Source organism: Strongylocentrotus purpuratus, unplaced genomic scaffold (genome assembly GCF_000002235.5).
Source record: "Strongylocentrotus purpuratus isolate Spur 01 unplaced genomic scaffold, Spur_5.0 spur5_scaffold_3, whole genome shotgun sequence".
Lineage (NCBI taxonomy): Eukaryota > Metazoa > Echinodermata > Echinoidea > Camarodonta > Strongylocentrotidae > Strongylocentrotus > Strongylocentrotus purpuratus.
This window is the reverse complement of record NW_022145609.1, coordinates 38,123,994-38,139,889: the sequence shown is the minus strand read 5'-3', so window position 1 is coordinate 38,139,889 and position 15,896 is coordinate 38,123,994. Positions and strand designations below refer to the sequence as shown.

The 15,896-nt window shown below is 37.9% G+C and overlaps 1 protein-coding gene across 3 annotated transcripts in view; it reads left to right on the top strand.

Annotated features, from left to right (window-relative positions):
- The window catches only part of LOC100892849, a 49,648-nt gene that overhangs the window by 9,955 nt on the left and 23,797 nt on the right, over positions 1–15,896 (top strand). The window contains exons 1-2 of one of the 3 annotated variants that reach the window (XM_030996290.1): positions 3,192–3,322; positions 8,887–9,071. In XM_030996290.1, the coding sequence (XP_030852150.1) occupies positions 9,011–9,071 (61 nt within the window). In that variant the 5' untranslated portion in view covers positions 3,192–3,322; positions 8,887–9,010. Of the gene's footprint in view, positions 1–3,191; positions 3,323–8,886; positions 9,072–15,896 lie in introns of those variants that run through there. The other 2 variants (XM_030996291.1, XM_030996289.1) reach the window with 2 other exon arrangements.

Here is a 15,896-nt window from a genome sequence, read left to right as displayed (position 1 = left end):
CAAGCACATTTCATTGACTTAATAGAGTACCCAAGCTGTGACATCATAAAAATCTATTTTTAGAATTTCTTAATTTCAACTTCATTCCGAAAGAGCATTAAAAATAATGTCCAAATATTGAAAACCAATTGAATATGTTAAGTATTAGCTGAGTCTGAGATATGACCGTCCAAATAAATAGAGTTCAGTAGGAAATATACAGGATGATGGGAGGATCAACAAGTAATCAAATTATTGCACTTTAACAGGGCATGGAATCGTAATGTCCATTCATATCTTTCTAAAATTTCTTTCCTGCTCATTTATCTCCTTCTCTGTCCCTCATGCTCTTTCCCCTCTTCCACCTCTCTCCTCTCCTCCTTTCTCCTCTCCTCTCTCTCTCCTCTCCCCCTCCTCTCTCTCCCCTCCTCTCTCCCCTCCTCTTTCCCCTCCTCTCTCTCCCCTCTTCTCTCTCCCCTCTTCTCTCTCCCCCTCCCCCTCCTCTCTCTACCCATCCTCCCCTCTCTGTCTTTCTTTGCCCTCTCTCCCTGTCCCTGTCTTATCCCCCCTTTTCTCTGTTTTATATATGAATGGAAATTGAATTTATGAGTCGAGATATTAGAAGTACGCCAAGAACACCAGTGTACTTTTACCTTTTCTCATGCTCTCTCTCCCTCTATCTGTCTTCTTTGCCCTCCTCTCTCTCCCCCTCCCCCTCCCCTCTTCTCTCCCCCTTTCTCTCTCCCCCTCCTCTCCCCCTCTCTGTCTTTCTTTGCCCTCTCTCCCTGTCCCTGTCTCTTCTCCCCTTTTCTTTGTTTAATATATGAATAGAAATTGAATTTATGTGTCAAGATATTAGAAGTACGCCAAGAACACCAGTGTACTTTTACCTTTTCTCATGCTCTCTCTCCCTCTATCTGTCTTCTTTGCCCTCCTCTCTCTTGCCCTCCCCTCCCCTCTTCTCTCCCCTCTCTCTCTCCCCTCCTCTTCCCCCCTCTCTGTCTTTCTTTGCCCTCCCCCTCCCCCTCCCCCCTCTCTCTCTCCCTCCTCTCCTCTCTCTTACCCTCTCTGTCTTCTTTGCCCTCTCTCCCTGTCCCTGTCTTATCCCCCTTTTCTCTGTTTTATATATAAATAGAAATTGAATTTATGTGTCAAGATCTTAGAAGTATGACAAGAACACCAGTGTACTTTTACAAGTCATTAGGTGTAAGTGTGAACAAATCGTCGCTGTTTTCACAAAGTGATGGTAGTGAAAAAAAATTGCATTCACTTTGCGTTACGATTTTCCTCACTACCGTCACTTCATGAAAATAGGGACGAAATGACGGTAGTGAGGAAAATCGTAACGCAAAGTGAATGCAATTTTTTTTCACTACCGTCACTTTGTGAAAACAGCGACGAATTTAGCATTGCTGTGATTGGTCAAATCTTTCACTTCTATTGTTGTAGAAGCATTGCTCTCAAGTGGTTAAACTCAGTGCATCAGAGTTTTTGAAAATCTTTTCACTCATCATTGCTGGGATTGGTCAAAGTTTTCACATCTATTATTCTGAACATAATAATCTTGCTGAGAATTGTGAACAGCTAATATAGTGCAGAGGGGTTTCAAATTCTTTTCTCTGTTAAAACTTTCATTTCTATTTGAAAAAGATTGCATGCTTTTACATGCAAGTGTGAAAGGGAGGGAAAAATATGAAGAAAAAAAGAAAGAAAAAAAGTGTGAAAAACTGCTTTGACATGCAAGACAGTGTGAATAACTCAGTGCCAATGAGCTCTCAGTTACTTTCACTCGGTACTGCTGTGATTGGTCAAAGTTTCAAATCCATTCTTTTGCTTACAAGTGTGAACAGCTAGTGCATAGAATCTCCACAATTCTTTTCACTCTTAGAATTGCTATGATTGGTCAAATCTTTCATTTCCATTGTTTTAAATACAATAACTGTACTTGTAACTGACAAGTGTGAACAGTTTGGTGCATAGAATCTCCACAATTCTTTTCACTCTGAGCATTGCTGTGATTGGTCAAAGCTTTCAAATCCATTCTTTTGCTTACAAGTGTGAACAGCTAGTGCATAGAATCTCCACAATTCTTTTCACTCTTAGCATTGCTGTGATTGGTCAAAGCTTTCAAATCCATTCTTTTGCTTACAAGTGTGAACAGCTAGTGCATAGAATCTCCACAGTTCTTTTTCAGAGCCATTTTAAAGCTTTTAGCAAAGCCCTATATGTAGATAATGTTTTGTAAACTATAAGCATTATCACTCATTTCAGTCAATTTTAACATTTTTATTGAAGAGCAGTGGATTATTTTGGACAACCTTTTGATTTTAGGCACAATAATAACTCTCTGTGTTAATCATTGTTAATTAGATTTGAATTTTTAAGCATAACAATGATCTATTCTACAAAAAGGTTACTCATGTCACAACCATTCCTCCAAACTTTGGTCTACCACTAGTATTATAAAAGTTAGTAAACCTCTAGGCCCGAATTCACAAAGCAAGGTTTGTCGACAAACCTCCTTTGTGAATTCGGGCCCTTATGTTTGTGGTTCTATTTACATACTATGCATACTTCATATCATGTTTGCACAAAGTATCATATTTAAACAAGGTTTACACGAAGCAAATAAAGTACGTTTTGTAATGACTCAGGGACATTTACACATAGTCAGAATGGTGAGAAAAAGTGCAATTAGAATCTGTCTTTTCCCAACTCAACAAAAATTCTCACCAATTTCTGAGATTTGGATTTAAAATCAAATCTTACTGCCCCTGTATGTTTTGGGAATAATTGTAGATATTTGATGGCACTCTGTTCCAAAATATAGGTCATAAGAAACAAGGTCAGAACATTCATTTCATATATCCCACAGTGGGTTCATAAGAAGTCAAATTAGAATCACAATTCAAATCTCACTTTTTTCTTGTATCTGAATAGTAGACCCTAGCAACTGCTTGTATGTTTGTCAACTTGTAGTACTATCTAGGACAGTGTTATTTAGCGGAAAAGATACCAACACCATCACGTCTTCCTGTTTCACTAGTACTACCTGCGTATGCAATTGCCTAATTGTCATTCGGGTGTCAGTATAAAAGGAAACTGAATGTAAGCCTTCAAGCTCAATGAGCAGATCGGGTATCTACCTTGCGGACAGGATCTGTTGCTCGTTACTGGTGCAATGCATTCCTTCTCTCGGTGTCTGACTGGGTTCCCTCTTTGGTCAGGTTGTGGTATCAGTTCAGTAAAGTCAATTGATGATGTCAGAGTTGGATAAGGTTGTTCTCTTTTGATGCTAGTGATTGCTTTATTCCTTTATTCTGAGACTGGATTTTACTTTTAGGTAAGCATTATTAGTTATCTTTTTTCTGTCGTTATAATCCACTCTCTTGCTTTCCATTTGTCCTACTTCCCTATCTTTCTTTCCATTCACCCTTCTTTCTTTTCTTTTCTTCATTTATCTTTTCTTTCTTCTTGATTGTTCCATGCACATTTCTTTACTTCTTGTTTTATTTATCAATCATTTTCCCCTCTCAATCATTTTCCCCTCTCAATCATTTTCCCCTCTCAATCATTTTCCCCTCTCGATCATTTTCCCCTCTCAATCATTTTCCCCTCTCAATCATTTTCCCCTCTCATTCATTTTCCCCTCTCAATCATTTTCCCCTCTCAATCATTTTTCTCTCTCAATCATTTTCCCCTCTCAATCATTTTTCTCTCTCAATCATTTTCCCCTCTCAATCATTTTTCTCTCTCAATCATTTTCCCCTCTCAATCATTTTTCTCTCTCTATCATTTTCCCCTCTCATTCATTTTCCCCTCTCAATCATTTTCCCCTCTCAATCATTTTTCTCTCTCAATCATTTTCCCCTCTCATTCATTTTTCTCTCTCAATCATTTTCCCCTCTCAATCATTTTTCTCTCTCAATCATTTTCCCCTCTCAATCATTTTTCTCTCTCAATCATTTTCCCCTCTCAATCATGTTCCCCTCTCAATCATTTTCCCCTCTCAATCATTTTTCTCTCTCTATCATTTTCCCCTCTCATTCATTTTCCCCTCTCAATCATTTTCCCCTCTCAATCATTTTTCTCTCTCAATCATTTTCCCCTCTCAATCATTTTTCTCTCTCAATCATTTTCCCCTCTCAATCATTTTTCTCTCTCAATCATTTTCCCCTCTCAAACATTTTCCCCTCTCAATCATTTTCCCCTCTCAATCATTTTTCTCTCTCAATCATTTTTACATCTTTGATTTTTTGGTTCTGTTTTTATTTGAGATAGTTTGTCATTTTTCTTCTCTTTCATTCTTTATGTATCTTTGAGGGCGCGTTCATGCTTGATTTTGACGGCCAGAATCAGGCATCTGTTACGCGTTTAGTTTAAAACACGATTGCGTTCATGCTCACTTTTGTAGAATCACCGAAAAACGGCGATCATGATCGCCGATCGTAAACTCACAAAAAGATGCGTTTACAATTTGTAAACGCATTTAAATGGGGTAAACGCACTGACCTCTAGTGGGTCTACGTAGCATGCGCACACAGGTTTGCGAATCCAGCTGAAGGCCACCCAAGGAGAATTGCCTGGAGAAGTGAGCATGAACAGTGCACCGTGGAACTGCGATTACGATGAGCGTTTACGATGAGCGTTACAAATCGCTCATTCTGCCTTCAAAATCAAGCATGAACGCGCCCTGAGATACTTGTCTCCTTTTCTTATATTCATTCTTTTCTGTTCTCAGAGATATTTTTATTCTGTTATTTTGTCTGTCTTTCTTTCAATCTCATTTTGCCCTCTCTTATATATTTGTTTATCTTTTTCCTACTCTTCTTCCTTCTCTTCTATTCTTTCACCATAACGCTTCCAACCATTATAGTTTTCTCTATTCCTTATCTCTACTTTTACACCCTTGCCTTGGCATCCATCACCTGTAACAAATTTCTTTGATTTATGATGACTTGATATAACTATTTTTTAATAAATGTAATGCTTCCTGGGAGAAATTTCAATAGTTTGAACATTGAATGCCACAAATATTTTCAAACTATTGATATAACTACTTCTTTTACTTTGAGCTTGCTTTATTTAATATCTTTTTCCTACTCTTCTTCCTTCTCTTCTTTATCTTTCTCTATAACGCTTCCAATCATTATAGTTATCTCTATATATTCCTTATTTCTACTTTTGCACCCTTTCTTTGGCATCCTGTTCCTATTTTCTTTGATTTATGATGACTAGATATAGCTTGTTAACTTCTTTTTCTTTGAGCTTGCTGGCCTATGCTATAAACAACGTTCCCAGTGTGTTTTTTATTGCATCCAGTAGCTGCATTTACACTGCAACAAAAATCATCAATTTTCTCACATTCCGAAATTGAAAAACCCACCTCTGTAGTGTTTTTTTAAAACTCATGCAAACATTTCACTGGTATTTGCAGTGTAAGTACTTGCTCTCAGAACATTGGTGAATGTTTCCGTTGTTTGGTTACGTGACTCTCATAGCTCCTGTGCGATCACATGCAGAGCTCTGCTCACACAAAAAAACACAGAACGATCGAGCAAACACCAATGTGTTTTTCCACGAGTGTAAATGGCTGCACCCCCCCCCCCCCGTGATTTTTCTAAATGGTTTTGGGGCTGAGTAAATGGGCCTATTTATGATATTTTGTGGAAGGCCCATGCATACTCATTGCGGGTTTATTTTATGCATTGTGACATGTAGGCCCTAGACCTACTGGTTATAATTTCCATCTTTATGTATCTGTGCTTTGGATCTATGCCACCAATTTTTGTTTGTTTCTTTGATGGATTTCTTAGAAGTAATATGCCTAGGATTACCCTTATTCAGACTACTAAGATTCATTGTATGGGGGTACAAAAAACACATAGCGAAAACAATGTTTGGGCACCAAGTCAAATGATAAATGCATCAAACATCAGGGACCTGTCCTCGTCCGAACAGGGCACAAAAACTGTAAGTCTGTATAACTGAGTGAGTGGGCCTTATGGCTAGACTCTAGAGAGCATGTATGATTGGCCAGTTGTCATATCCAGTGGCGGATCCAGGGGGGGCCCGGGGGGCCCGGGCCCCCCCCCTTGAGAAAAAAATCATGTAAAATCACGTGATTTTTACCTTTTTGGGGGGTTGGGCCCCCCCCCCCCTGGCGCTCAAGGGGGGGGGCGCAAATTGAAATTTTTTTGAGGATCCAAAAAAAAAATGTGCTCACTCCCCCCCCCCCCCCCACTGAGCGAATTTTTGGCCGGCGCGTTTTTCAAATTTTCGGGAGCAAAAAAAAAAAAGTTGGGCCCCCTCCCATAAGAAATCCTGGATCCGCGCCTGGTCATATCACCTGACCTCGTTTAAAAAAGTTTCTTCAAACGATGTGACTTTTATTTGTGCAATGTTATTAGCCTGTGCATATGCCCCATTTGTATATGATGATTCTTTACACGATGTTTTTTATATGATATTTTTTCTGGTCTGAACAAGCTCCTTGCTCCACAGAGCATCAAACAGTAGCACTGGCTGCTCAACTTTTGAAAAGGATTTCTTTTTTACCCCAGGCGTTCATGCGGGGGATGATAGCAACTAGACATTTAGGTCTGTCCTCATCAGACCAAAGTTGCAAGACTCTGGATATTTTCTGAAGCTCGAAATTGCGTCCTCACCAGACCAATACACTCATCTCAAACTAGCTCAGACGGGCGCAAATTAGCATTTAGCCCTCTTTTTTGGAAACAAGACCAGATTCCTAGGGATATTTTGTCGACCAAATAGCCTGCTAATTGCAACTGCGGGCTGATGATGCAAATTAGCTGGCTAATTTGAGATCGGGCTAGTTAAACTAGTGGGTTATTTTGCAACTTCAGTCTGATGAGGACGGGCCTTTTGTGAAAAGATTAGGTATGATATTGTTTGAAAAGTATTGATGGCGTTGTGGTGGGTTTTGCCTATTGTTGCAGAGAGGCACTTGTGGTTATATATGGTTATATCTTTAGATTAATGTATGAGTGATTTGGGTCATTGGTTATGACAACGATTTGTTTCTTTGCGGGAACTTCTCCCCTTTTATCAGTGGCACAGCTGCTGATGGTGTGTTGTCGTGGAGTTGTGTATGTAAACATAAGTCAAAGTTTCTATATCGCATGATTAAATTGTAGCACTGAATAGATTGTAATTTGAAGCTGTGTGGGCGTATATACATGAACATGTAGGTGTATATGACTTTTTCCTGAAATTAAGCGACTCGATGGATGTGGACCCCAATTTAATCACTTTTAATGTGGGCGGGGGTGGGTCTAAAAATGATCAAAAGTTTATCATGAAAAAGTTCATTAAGTTCAGTTACAGGAAAGAACAAAACTATACAATCTAGTTCTGTCACTTTTGTGAAATTGATATATTTAATAAAGATACTCTAATGTAGATTTTTTGTTAATGATTTTTCAATGAACTCAGAAAGGTTTTCATGTAGCTATTTAATCATTATAATACTCATTTGAACTTTAACAGCAATGCAGTTTTGTTTAATTTCACACAACTTTCACACACTACAAAATTATCATCGCACAAACCGTGTTGATTACTTGTATCATATAGCAAAGGAAACGACACTGTACCACTAATCTTCACTGTTATCTTTGCCATTTTTCCTGTTGTCATTTCGCACCTAGATCTCTGGAATTAACCTCTGTTCGTACTGGCATCTTCCAGAGTATATAATTATTGTGATTTTCTGTAAAGGAATGAGCTTTTTTAGTATCTATCAAACGTACCATATGTCTTGTAAAGAAATAAACTCTCAAATATGGAAGTAAAACAAATCTGCAGTAGTAGTATAGGCATATAGCTGAGGTTTCATGAATGAGTTATTATTTTACCATAGCTTTTACGGTACTGGTAGATGATATATGAAAAGGGGTTAGTAATGTTACAAAGAGTTTAAATAAAGCATAACAAACTATTAAAAGGTTAACAAATCACCTTTCTAGGTACCAACCCACACCATCGCCTTGTTGAGTTAATGTTATTAACTCTTTGACCTTTTGGGGGAGTATGAGAGTACAATGGAAAACATGAACACATTATTGTACACACCCACTCATACATAGACTGAGGAAAGATTTAATTACATTGTATACTTCTGTGTCATACAGTATCCGACACATCGAGTACACACTTTGAAATACATAAAACATTTCTATTGCCTTACTCTGTTTTCTTGGAGTGAATATGTTGTAATATAGCACAGAATTCAAACTCTATCATTGCTTCAAGGTTGTGTTTTTTTAAATACCACTTTGTAAAAAAGTTACACTGGAATATTCAAGTTTTTATTAGGGGTATCCTCACTTTCTTTGGATATTGAAGCTCAGTCACACCAAGGAGCGTTACAGCCTGATATGTCTTTAGTCTGTCACACCAACGAGACCGAGACCCTCTCCTTCGTTCTGTGGATGATTTATTTTTAGTGGGAGATTAATGGGGCGGGGGAGGGGCCTGGCCCCTTTATGGCCCCTTTGTGCCCCCTTGCATGCTCCCCATATGAACATGTTTGTGCACCATGTGAAAAGCAAGGCCAAATGGAATACAAACAGTTTGAAAGAATGGGTATTCAGAATTAAAAGTTATGGTCAGGTGCTATGACCATCTGGTCAAAAGAAAGACACAATCATAAAGACTAGAAAAATCAACCTTAGGCAATTTTTAATGGCCTTATGTGTAACCTTTTGAAAAGTGTAAACAAATAAAATGATCACATATGAATCTGAACATGATTTCTAAAGGCAATTCAATTGTGTATCGAAATTGCCCTTCTGTTGCTTTTTGAAAGGTTTGTGATTGTTATAAAATGTTGTAATTTTGTTTTTAAATGTCTGACCCTATGTATATAATCTCATTTCACAGCAGGAGCCTTTTAGAAGTAAGGGAAAGTGGTAGCAGATATTGAACCCCATCCTGTGAACAGGTCGCTGGTTCAACACCCAGGTCCTATCTTCTTCTATCTTCTTTTGGCACAACATCTCTAAAAATGGACACTCCTGCTCTGTTGGTTCTATTCTACATTGCTCTCTTCACATGTTGCTTAGCAGGTGAGTCTCAAATTTTCTTTTCAAAGACAGAGCTCGACACTGGTAGTCACATGTGGCCCTGGGCCACCAACCTACCCCTCAGGGCAACCAATCATTTTAGAGAAGCATGCACTCGACAGGGGCAACCAAAAATTATACAGTGCGAAAAACTGAATACCACTTTTTCCACTATTTAAGAAATTGGTGAAAAATGATTCAGGCTAGTTTTGCTTCTCCCTCTCCCTCCTTTGAAGACAGCATTATTTATTTTCCTCTTATCCTCAAGCGAGGTTTTTTTTCTCCATAATTCAATACATATTTACATTAATTACTCAATGATTGAGTGAAACATAAACATATACATAAAGTATATTCAATAATTATTTCAGCTTAGTATTATTTTCTTTGCTAACGTATTCATAACTTAAAAAATAATCTTAGCAATGACTTGAATTTAAAAAAATCAAAGTATGTGGGTAACAAAAAAGAACCATTGAAGCCAGCATTATAATTATATGCCAGTATGCCATCGATTGTGGCTTCATTGCATTCACCACTAATTCATCAGATGGATGTCATTACATGAAATATCCTCTTTTCATTGAAAATGAAAGGAACAGGCAGGGTCTGGAATGTATCACTATCAAATCTCATTCTTTATTCCAGCTAGTGGCATAAGATAGTCTGTACACTTTAGACTGCTTTTAACTCCTGTTATTCAAGAAATTTAATAAAACAAAATGTTTCTTCTCATACCAAGTACAACTAGTATTATTGCAAACAGGACTTACATGTAGTTTTGTATGCTGCCAATGCATTTATGAAGACATATAGCACCCCAAACCAATTAGCCTTTAAATAAGACTTTAAATCAACCGATCACAATTAAAAACTTCACATTAAAATACCATCTGCTGAGAACCAGCGAACAGGAGAATTCAAAAGACAATGTGAAAGTGCCCAAGTAGGGAAGTGGTCATCCCCACGTTTGATATTGAAAGTAGTTGTCATTTCGTAATCCTTACCAAACTTTGTGGTTAGTTGGAGTCAGTTTTGAACAGGATGCAATAGAATTCACTGATGAATGACTTAATATTCTTGGCAGCAATAATATCACATCTTCATTCATGCATCATTACTATATAAAATCAAAACTTGTATTTATATCATCAAATAAACACAGAAATAATTTGTTTCACAAACAGTTTTGAGTTTTGAGTTATTTCATACAAGTGTAATTGCTTTCTCTTTACAATCTGAACCTTTCAGTTAACCTTTTCGTTTACCATTGAAAGTCTGACCATCAGAGACTCCGGTCTGACTTTCCAGAGACGAGGAATGTGCCCACGTCACAGGAATGCTCATTCCAATGTTTTTAGAGGTCTTGAACTTCAAACGCGGGGGGGGGGGGGGGGGGGGGGGGGAAGGCATAAATCTCTCTATAGGCTCGATCCACTGCCAGTTTATTTAAGTGCTGCATCTAAAAGTTATAAATAACCTTCAGAAAACTTAAAGACATGTTTAATAATATAGAGTGAAATATGTATACTGGTTTAAAGACTGCCCAAGGGAGTCAAGAAAAGTGGTCTTTATAGGCAGCTGGTCTTTAAGTACAGGTTTCTTTAGTACATGTTTTAATGAGAAACCACTTCAAAGGGAAACAAACAATGTGGTCTTTGTAGGCAGATGGTCTTTTTATACAGATGGTCGTTAAAGCAGGTTTGACTGCACACCGGTATGTATTTTTTATCATCTAATATATCCTACAAAGGTATACTTTGATAATTGTTAGAATTTTGAGAGTCTACTGTATATTAGTCAAGAATGTTGGGAAATAAAAGCTGGTCTGAGGGTGTGCCCCCCCCCCCCTGTCAGTCAGCCCACTTGGATACCTCGAAAGAAGGATATTGCCTCATTCATGTAGGAGTCATGTGACCCTTCTCAAATACAGTTTAGTTCCTGGAGGATGAGGAGGTAATTGAGGTTATTTATTTGTCAAAACTTGGCAATTCAATGATTTTTTTAGTTCAGTTTCGGTAATTTCCCCATCATAATATAATCTGGAAACCTTTTTAACCACAAGGAATACTGGGCCTGGAATGATCATGCTATCCTCTCGGTCACACCCATTTGATGGGGCCACAGAATTTCTTGCTGATTTTTTTTGAAAGGCTGCAATAGTTAGGGAAAATGTAAGAAGTTTACCAAGAGATAGACCTCTCTCTTTACAATAAATATTTATTTCTCTACATTTATTTTCCATACGAGGCTGATCTGCATATTTCTCTAATTTTGTTTTTGTTTTTCCCTAATCTGTCCTGAAAACAATAGTTTGACCCCTTACATACTCAAATTTTAGGAATATGTATAGTATCAAAGATTAACTGAAAATTCTTCTTTCTTTCGCTGTTCAACTGCTGCAGAGCTTTTCAAACAAAAGAATGGTTAATGGCTACAGGAATAAAGCTTCATTTTCACAGAAGCTTCTTCTGCCTTTAATGCACTCCACAAACTTCTGCATGTTTTTACTAGTTCAGTTGATTCATTCACCTCTGCATCACACTGCACCTGGAAGCATATAAAGTCTTTTCAACAGTAAGAAAATAACACATAGGAACAGAGAGTGACTTCAACATTGAAAGCTAAAAAAAGAAAAATTGAAAATGAACAATACCTCTAGAGATGCAAGGAAAAAATGAATTGCTACAAGGAAAATATTGCTTTTCGTCTCAAAATTTTTGAAAAGAACTCAGTCAGTAGAGCGTCCGCCTCACAACCAGAAGGTCGTGGGGTTTGAATCCCGGCCGCGTTATACCAAAAGATGTTAAAAGACGGGAGTTGCTGCTACCTTGTTTGGCGTTCAACAATAAGGGATAGAGCAACGTCAATCTGGCGCTGCTCAGTGGCTGCCGGGCTCACGATCAATTGGGCAAAAAGAATTTTCATTTTCGGTTTAACTTAATAAAATTTGGAGTGGACATTAAAAGATTAAAAGATTATTATTATTATAAACATCGAGGATTGACACTGCTCTTCCATTTGTGTCCGCACTCCGCGGACTTGTTAACAATCCTTTACTTTTACGAATCTAAAGGAGTATTAAATTTTGCTCGTTTTAGGCACAAATCGTCCATCATTAATTCACAAGTGGCTGACGCATCGTGAACTTGTTGACTGTTAATTCAATAAAATTGAATTTGGAGTATCATAAAGACGCACCTGTCACTCTCAGTGTACAACACTGCGTGCCTCTCCTCCAATCTTCAACAGTGCTTGTTGAACTTCAGACTCGGTTACAATCCCAGTGGATGTTATAAGATCATATTCATTCTCAATAGCTGCAATTACAGTGTAAGCAAAAATCATCAATTTTTCTCACTTTTGGTTTTTCTTGTCTTGGCTAATCGTGGCTAAACACCGGCAAACACGGCAACAAAAAACGAAATTGAAAAATCCACCTTTGGAGTGCATTTTTTTTTAATGCCTGCCAAAATTTCACTGATTTTTGCAGTTTAAATCGTTAAGATTCTGGTATTTTGTCTTGTGACTCTCCTTGCTTCTGTGCAATCACAGAAAGAGTAGCGACAATTGGTATGAGCAAACATTGACTTTTTTTTCCTTCCCAGTGGTCAATGATTTTTTCCAAAATGGTGTTTCGCCGGGATGTGTAAATGGGCCTAATTTTGAAGACTTGAGTTACATCATATTGAGATGTATACATTAATCATTACCGTGTCAAATTTGAGTCCCAATTTTCTTTTTAAAAATGCTCTTTTATGAAAAGTGTGAAGTTGAGAACCTGAAGTAGTTCAGGGAGTCGATTTCAAACATATCAAACAGGATATCTAAAGTAATGATTTTTTTTTATATAAACTTTATTATGAGGTACTAAAGGTATAATTCATTAGTTATATTAATCACATATCATGAATGCAGTAATGCTTTAAACAAATTCAATTTAGCTGTGATGAAAGTGTTTAAACAGCAGAAGATTTTATTGACTGTGAAGAGAATTTAAAAAAAAAGACATTTTAGGTGAGCTGCAGCACACCTTACAGTGCACAAATAAACAGAATGAATTGGCTCTTGGTAAAAACAAAGAGTTGATTTGAATGATTTGCATTTTGAATTTTAAAGCTTATCTGCCGTAGTTTACAGGAGGGATAAGACTGCCCTGCAAGGTCACTGGACAGGTGGTTATCTCATCAACTCAGCTCTCAGTTAACATAAGAAAAAGAGGATTATGGGGGACCAATGGTCACCGATGAGGCATTGTTTGTTATATAGAGGGCGCAAATAGCTACAAGTAGTGCGGTGGGCCTTTAAAGAAATCTGTCGGTGATCTTTATCTTAATTATTAAACCTGATTCTCTGTCATTCTTTCCTTATCATTCCGGCGGTTCTCACTTCCTATTTAGACAAGGAAACCACTTAGCTGACCAGTCGTTTCCAACCTGCTTCCCTGCCCTTTTTTTTCCAGTTTGTTTCTTGGAAAAATTAAGTATATTTATAGGAGGTTATCATTAACCATCAAGTGTAGAGTACATCAACACGGTAATTACACATACCCCCTGTCCACACACAACATTTTCTGTGACTAATCATGATTAGCTATACCGTTTCGCGATAGTTTTACGACCAAAATTGTAGGTGTGGACGCTCACTAACGATACGTCGTATAACGAAACTAGTCTAACGAAACGCAGGTTTGGGCATCGTTTCGAACTGAAACTCGATAAAGAATCACGCCTAATCACGGAAAATGTTGTGTGTGGACAGGGGGAGTGTAACTAGTGTAACTAACTGGGCGGGGCTTAACGTGACCTCGAGCGAAATGAGACCAGACCTCTTATCACTATCGCGAAACTGTATAAAGAATCACGGAAAATGTTGTGTGTGGACAGGGGGCATTTTATACGATGATTCTTTAGTGATGACGTTTCTTGTGTGTGGACATCCTGGAATTTATACGATGATTCTTTATACGACGTATCGTTATAGAGTTTCGGGATAAATTGTTTTGTGTGTGGACACGCTGATAGTATATGCAAGAGGAAGATGATACAGCATGTTTTTAAAATTTATTAGGAGCATGTTCCTGATTATGATCGGTTCTCATCACTGGTTTCTGTGCGTTTTTTGTGATGATGAAATGCTATTGTTGTTGGTTTAACTTCTTAGTTTTTTGTTTGTTCTTGTTTTCCTTTAAAAAAAATAGTGATTGTGTTTTTGATTGGTGAATTATATTAGACTGATGTTAGAGTCTACCAGTATATTGCATTAGGATCTAGCAATCAGGTCCGCTGGAGTGATCTGGAGCGGTCTATTTAAGTATGAATAGGGTCATATATACACGGTCCACTCAAGTATGAATAGGGTCATATATACACGGTCCACTCAAGTATGAATAGGGTCATATATACATGGTCCACTCAAGTATGAATAGGGTCATATATACACGGTCCACTCAAGTATGAATAGGGTCATATATACACGGTCCACTCAAGTATGAATAGGGTCATATATACACGGTCCACTCAAGTATGAATAGGGTCATATATACATGGTCCACTCAAGTATGAATAGGGTCATATATACACGGTCCACTCAAGTATGAATAGGGTCATATATACACGGTCCACTCAAGTATGAATAGGGTCATATATACACGGTCCACTCAAGTATGAATAGGGTCATATATACACGGTCCACTCAAGTATGAATAGGGTCATATATACATGGTCCACTCATGTAAGAATAGGGTCATATATACACGGTCCACTCAAGTATGAATAGGGTCATATATACATGGTCCACTCAAGTATGAATAGGGTCATATATACATGGTCCACTCAAGTATGAATAGGGTCATATATACATGGTCCACTCAAGTATGAATAGGGTCATATATACACGGTCCACTCAAGTATGAATAGGGTCATATATACACGGTCCACTCAAGTATGAATAGGGTCATATATACACGGTCCACTCAAGTATGAATAGGGTCATATATACACGGTCCACTCAAGTATGAATAGGGTCATATATACACGGTCCACTCAAGTATGAATAGGGTCATATATACACGGTCCACTCAAGTATGAATAGGGTCATATATACACGGTCCACTCAAGTATGAATAGGGTCATATATACACGGTCCACTCAAGTATGAATAGGGTCATATATACACGGTCCACTCAAGTATGAATAGGGTCGTATATGTACAGTATCAAATCCTCAGCAGGCCGACCCTAAAACTGACAAAAACAGAACTCGAGCATCCATTTCGATGCGACAAGGGTTTCATCAAATGAAGCCGGTAGAAAAAATACAAAACTAATTGAAATCATCTCCTGCAACTCTCTCGAGTGAAAATGTAATAAATGACCCAAATTTGAAGAGGTAAGGGAAGGGAAGTAATATTTAGATCCCTCCTCTTTTGTTTTTGTTTTTGATGTAGCCAATTTGAAGTCCCTGATTACGATGCTGCAGGTTGATTAATTTCCCGGCTCAAATTAGAAAGGAAGTGAATCCTCTAATAAATACAGGACCTCCTTTTCAATGATCTTAGAGTTAGAGACTTGAGGATTATTAATTCATAAATTCATTTATTACACCCTTTGTGATCTTGCTTGTGCTCCCCTTGCCCTCTCTTTATTAGCTTTTACTTCTACTGTTTTGCTTATTATAGGCACCGTATAGCCAGCCCATTCATTACTTCTCATTTGCATTTTAATATGAAGGGTCACAAAGAGACGGATGTTTGATTAAAAGATGTCATCAGCTCTAATTATTGAGGCCTCGTAGGGGTGTTTATCTGGCCGTTATTAACCTCGCTCGA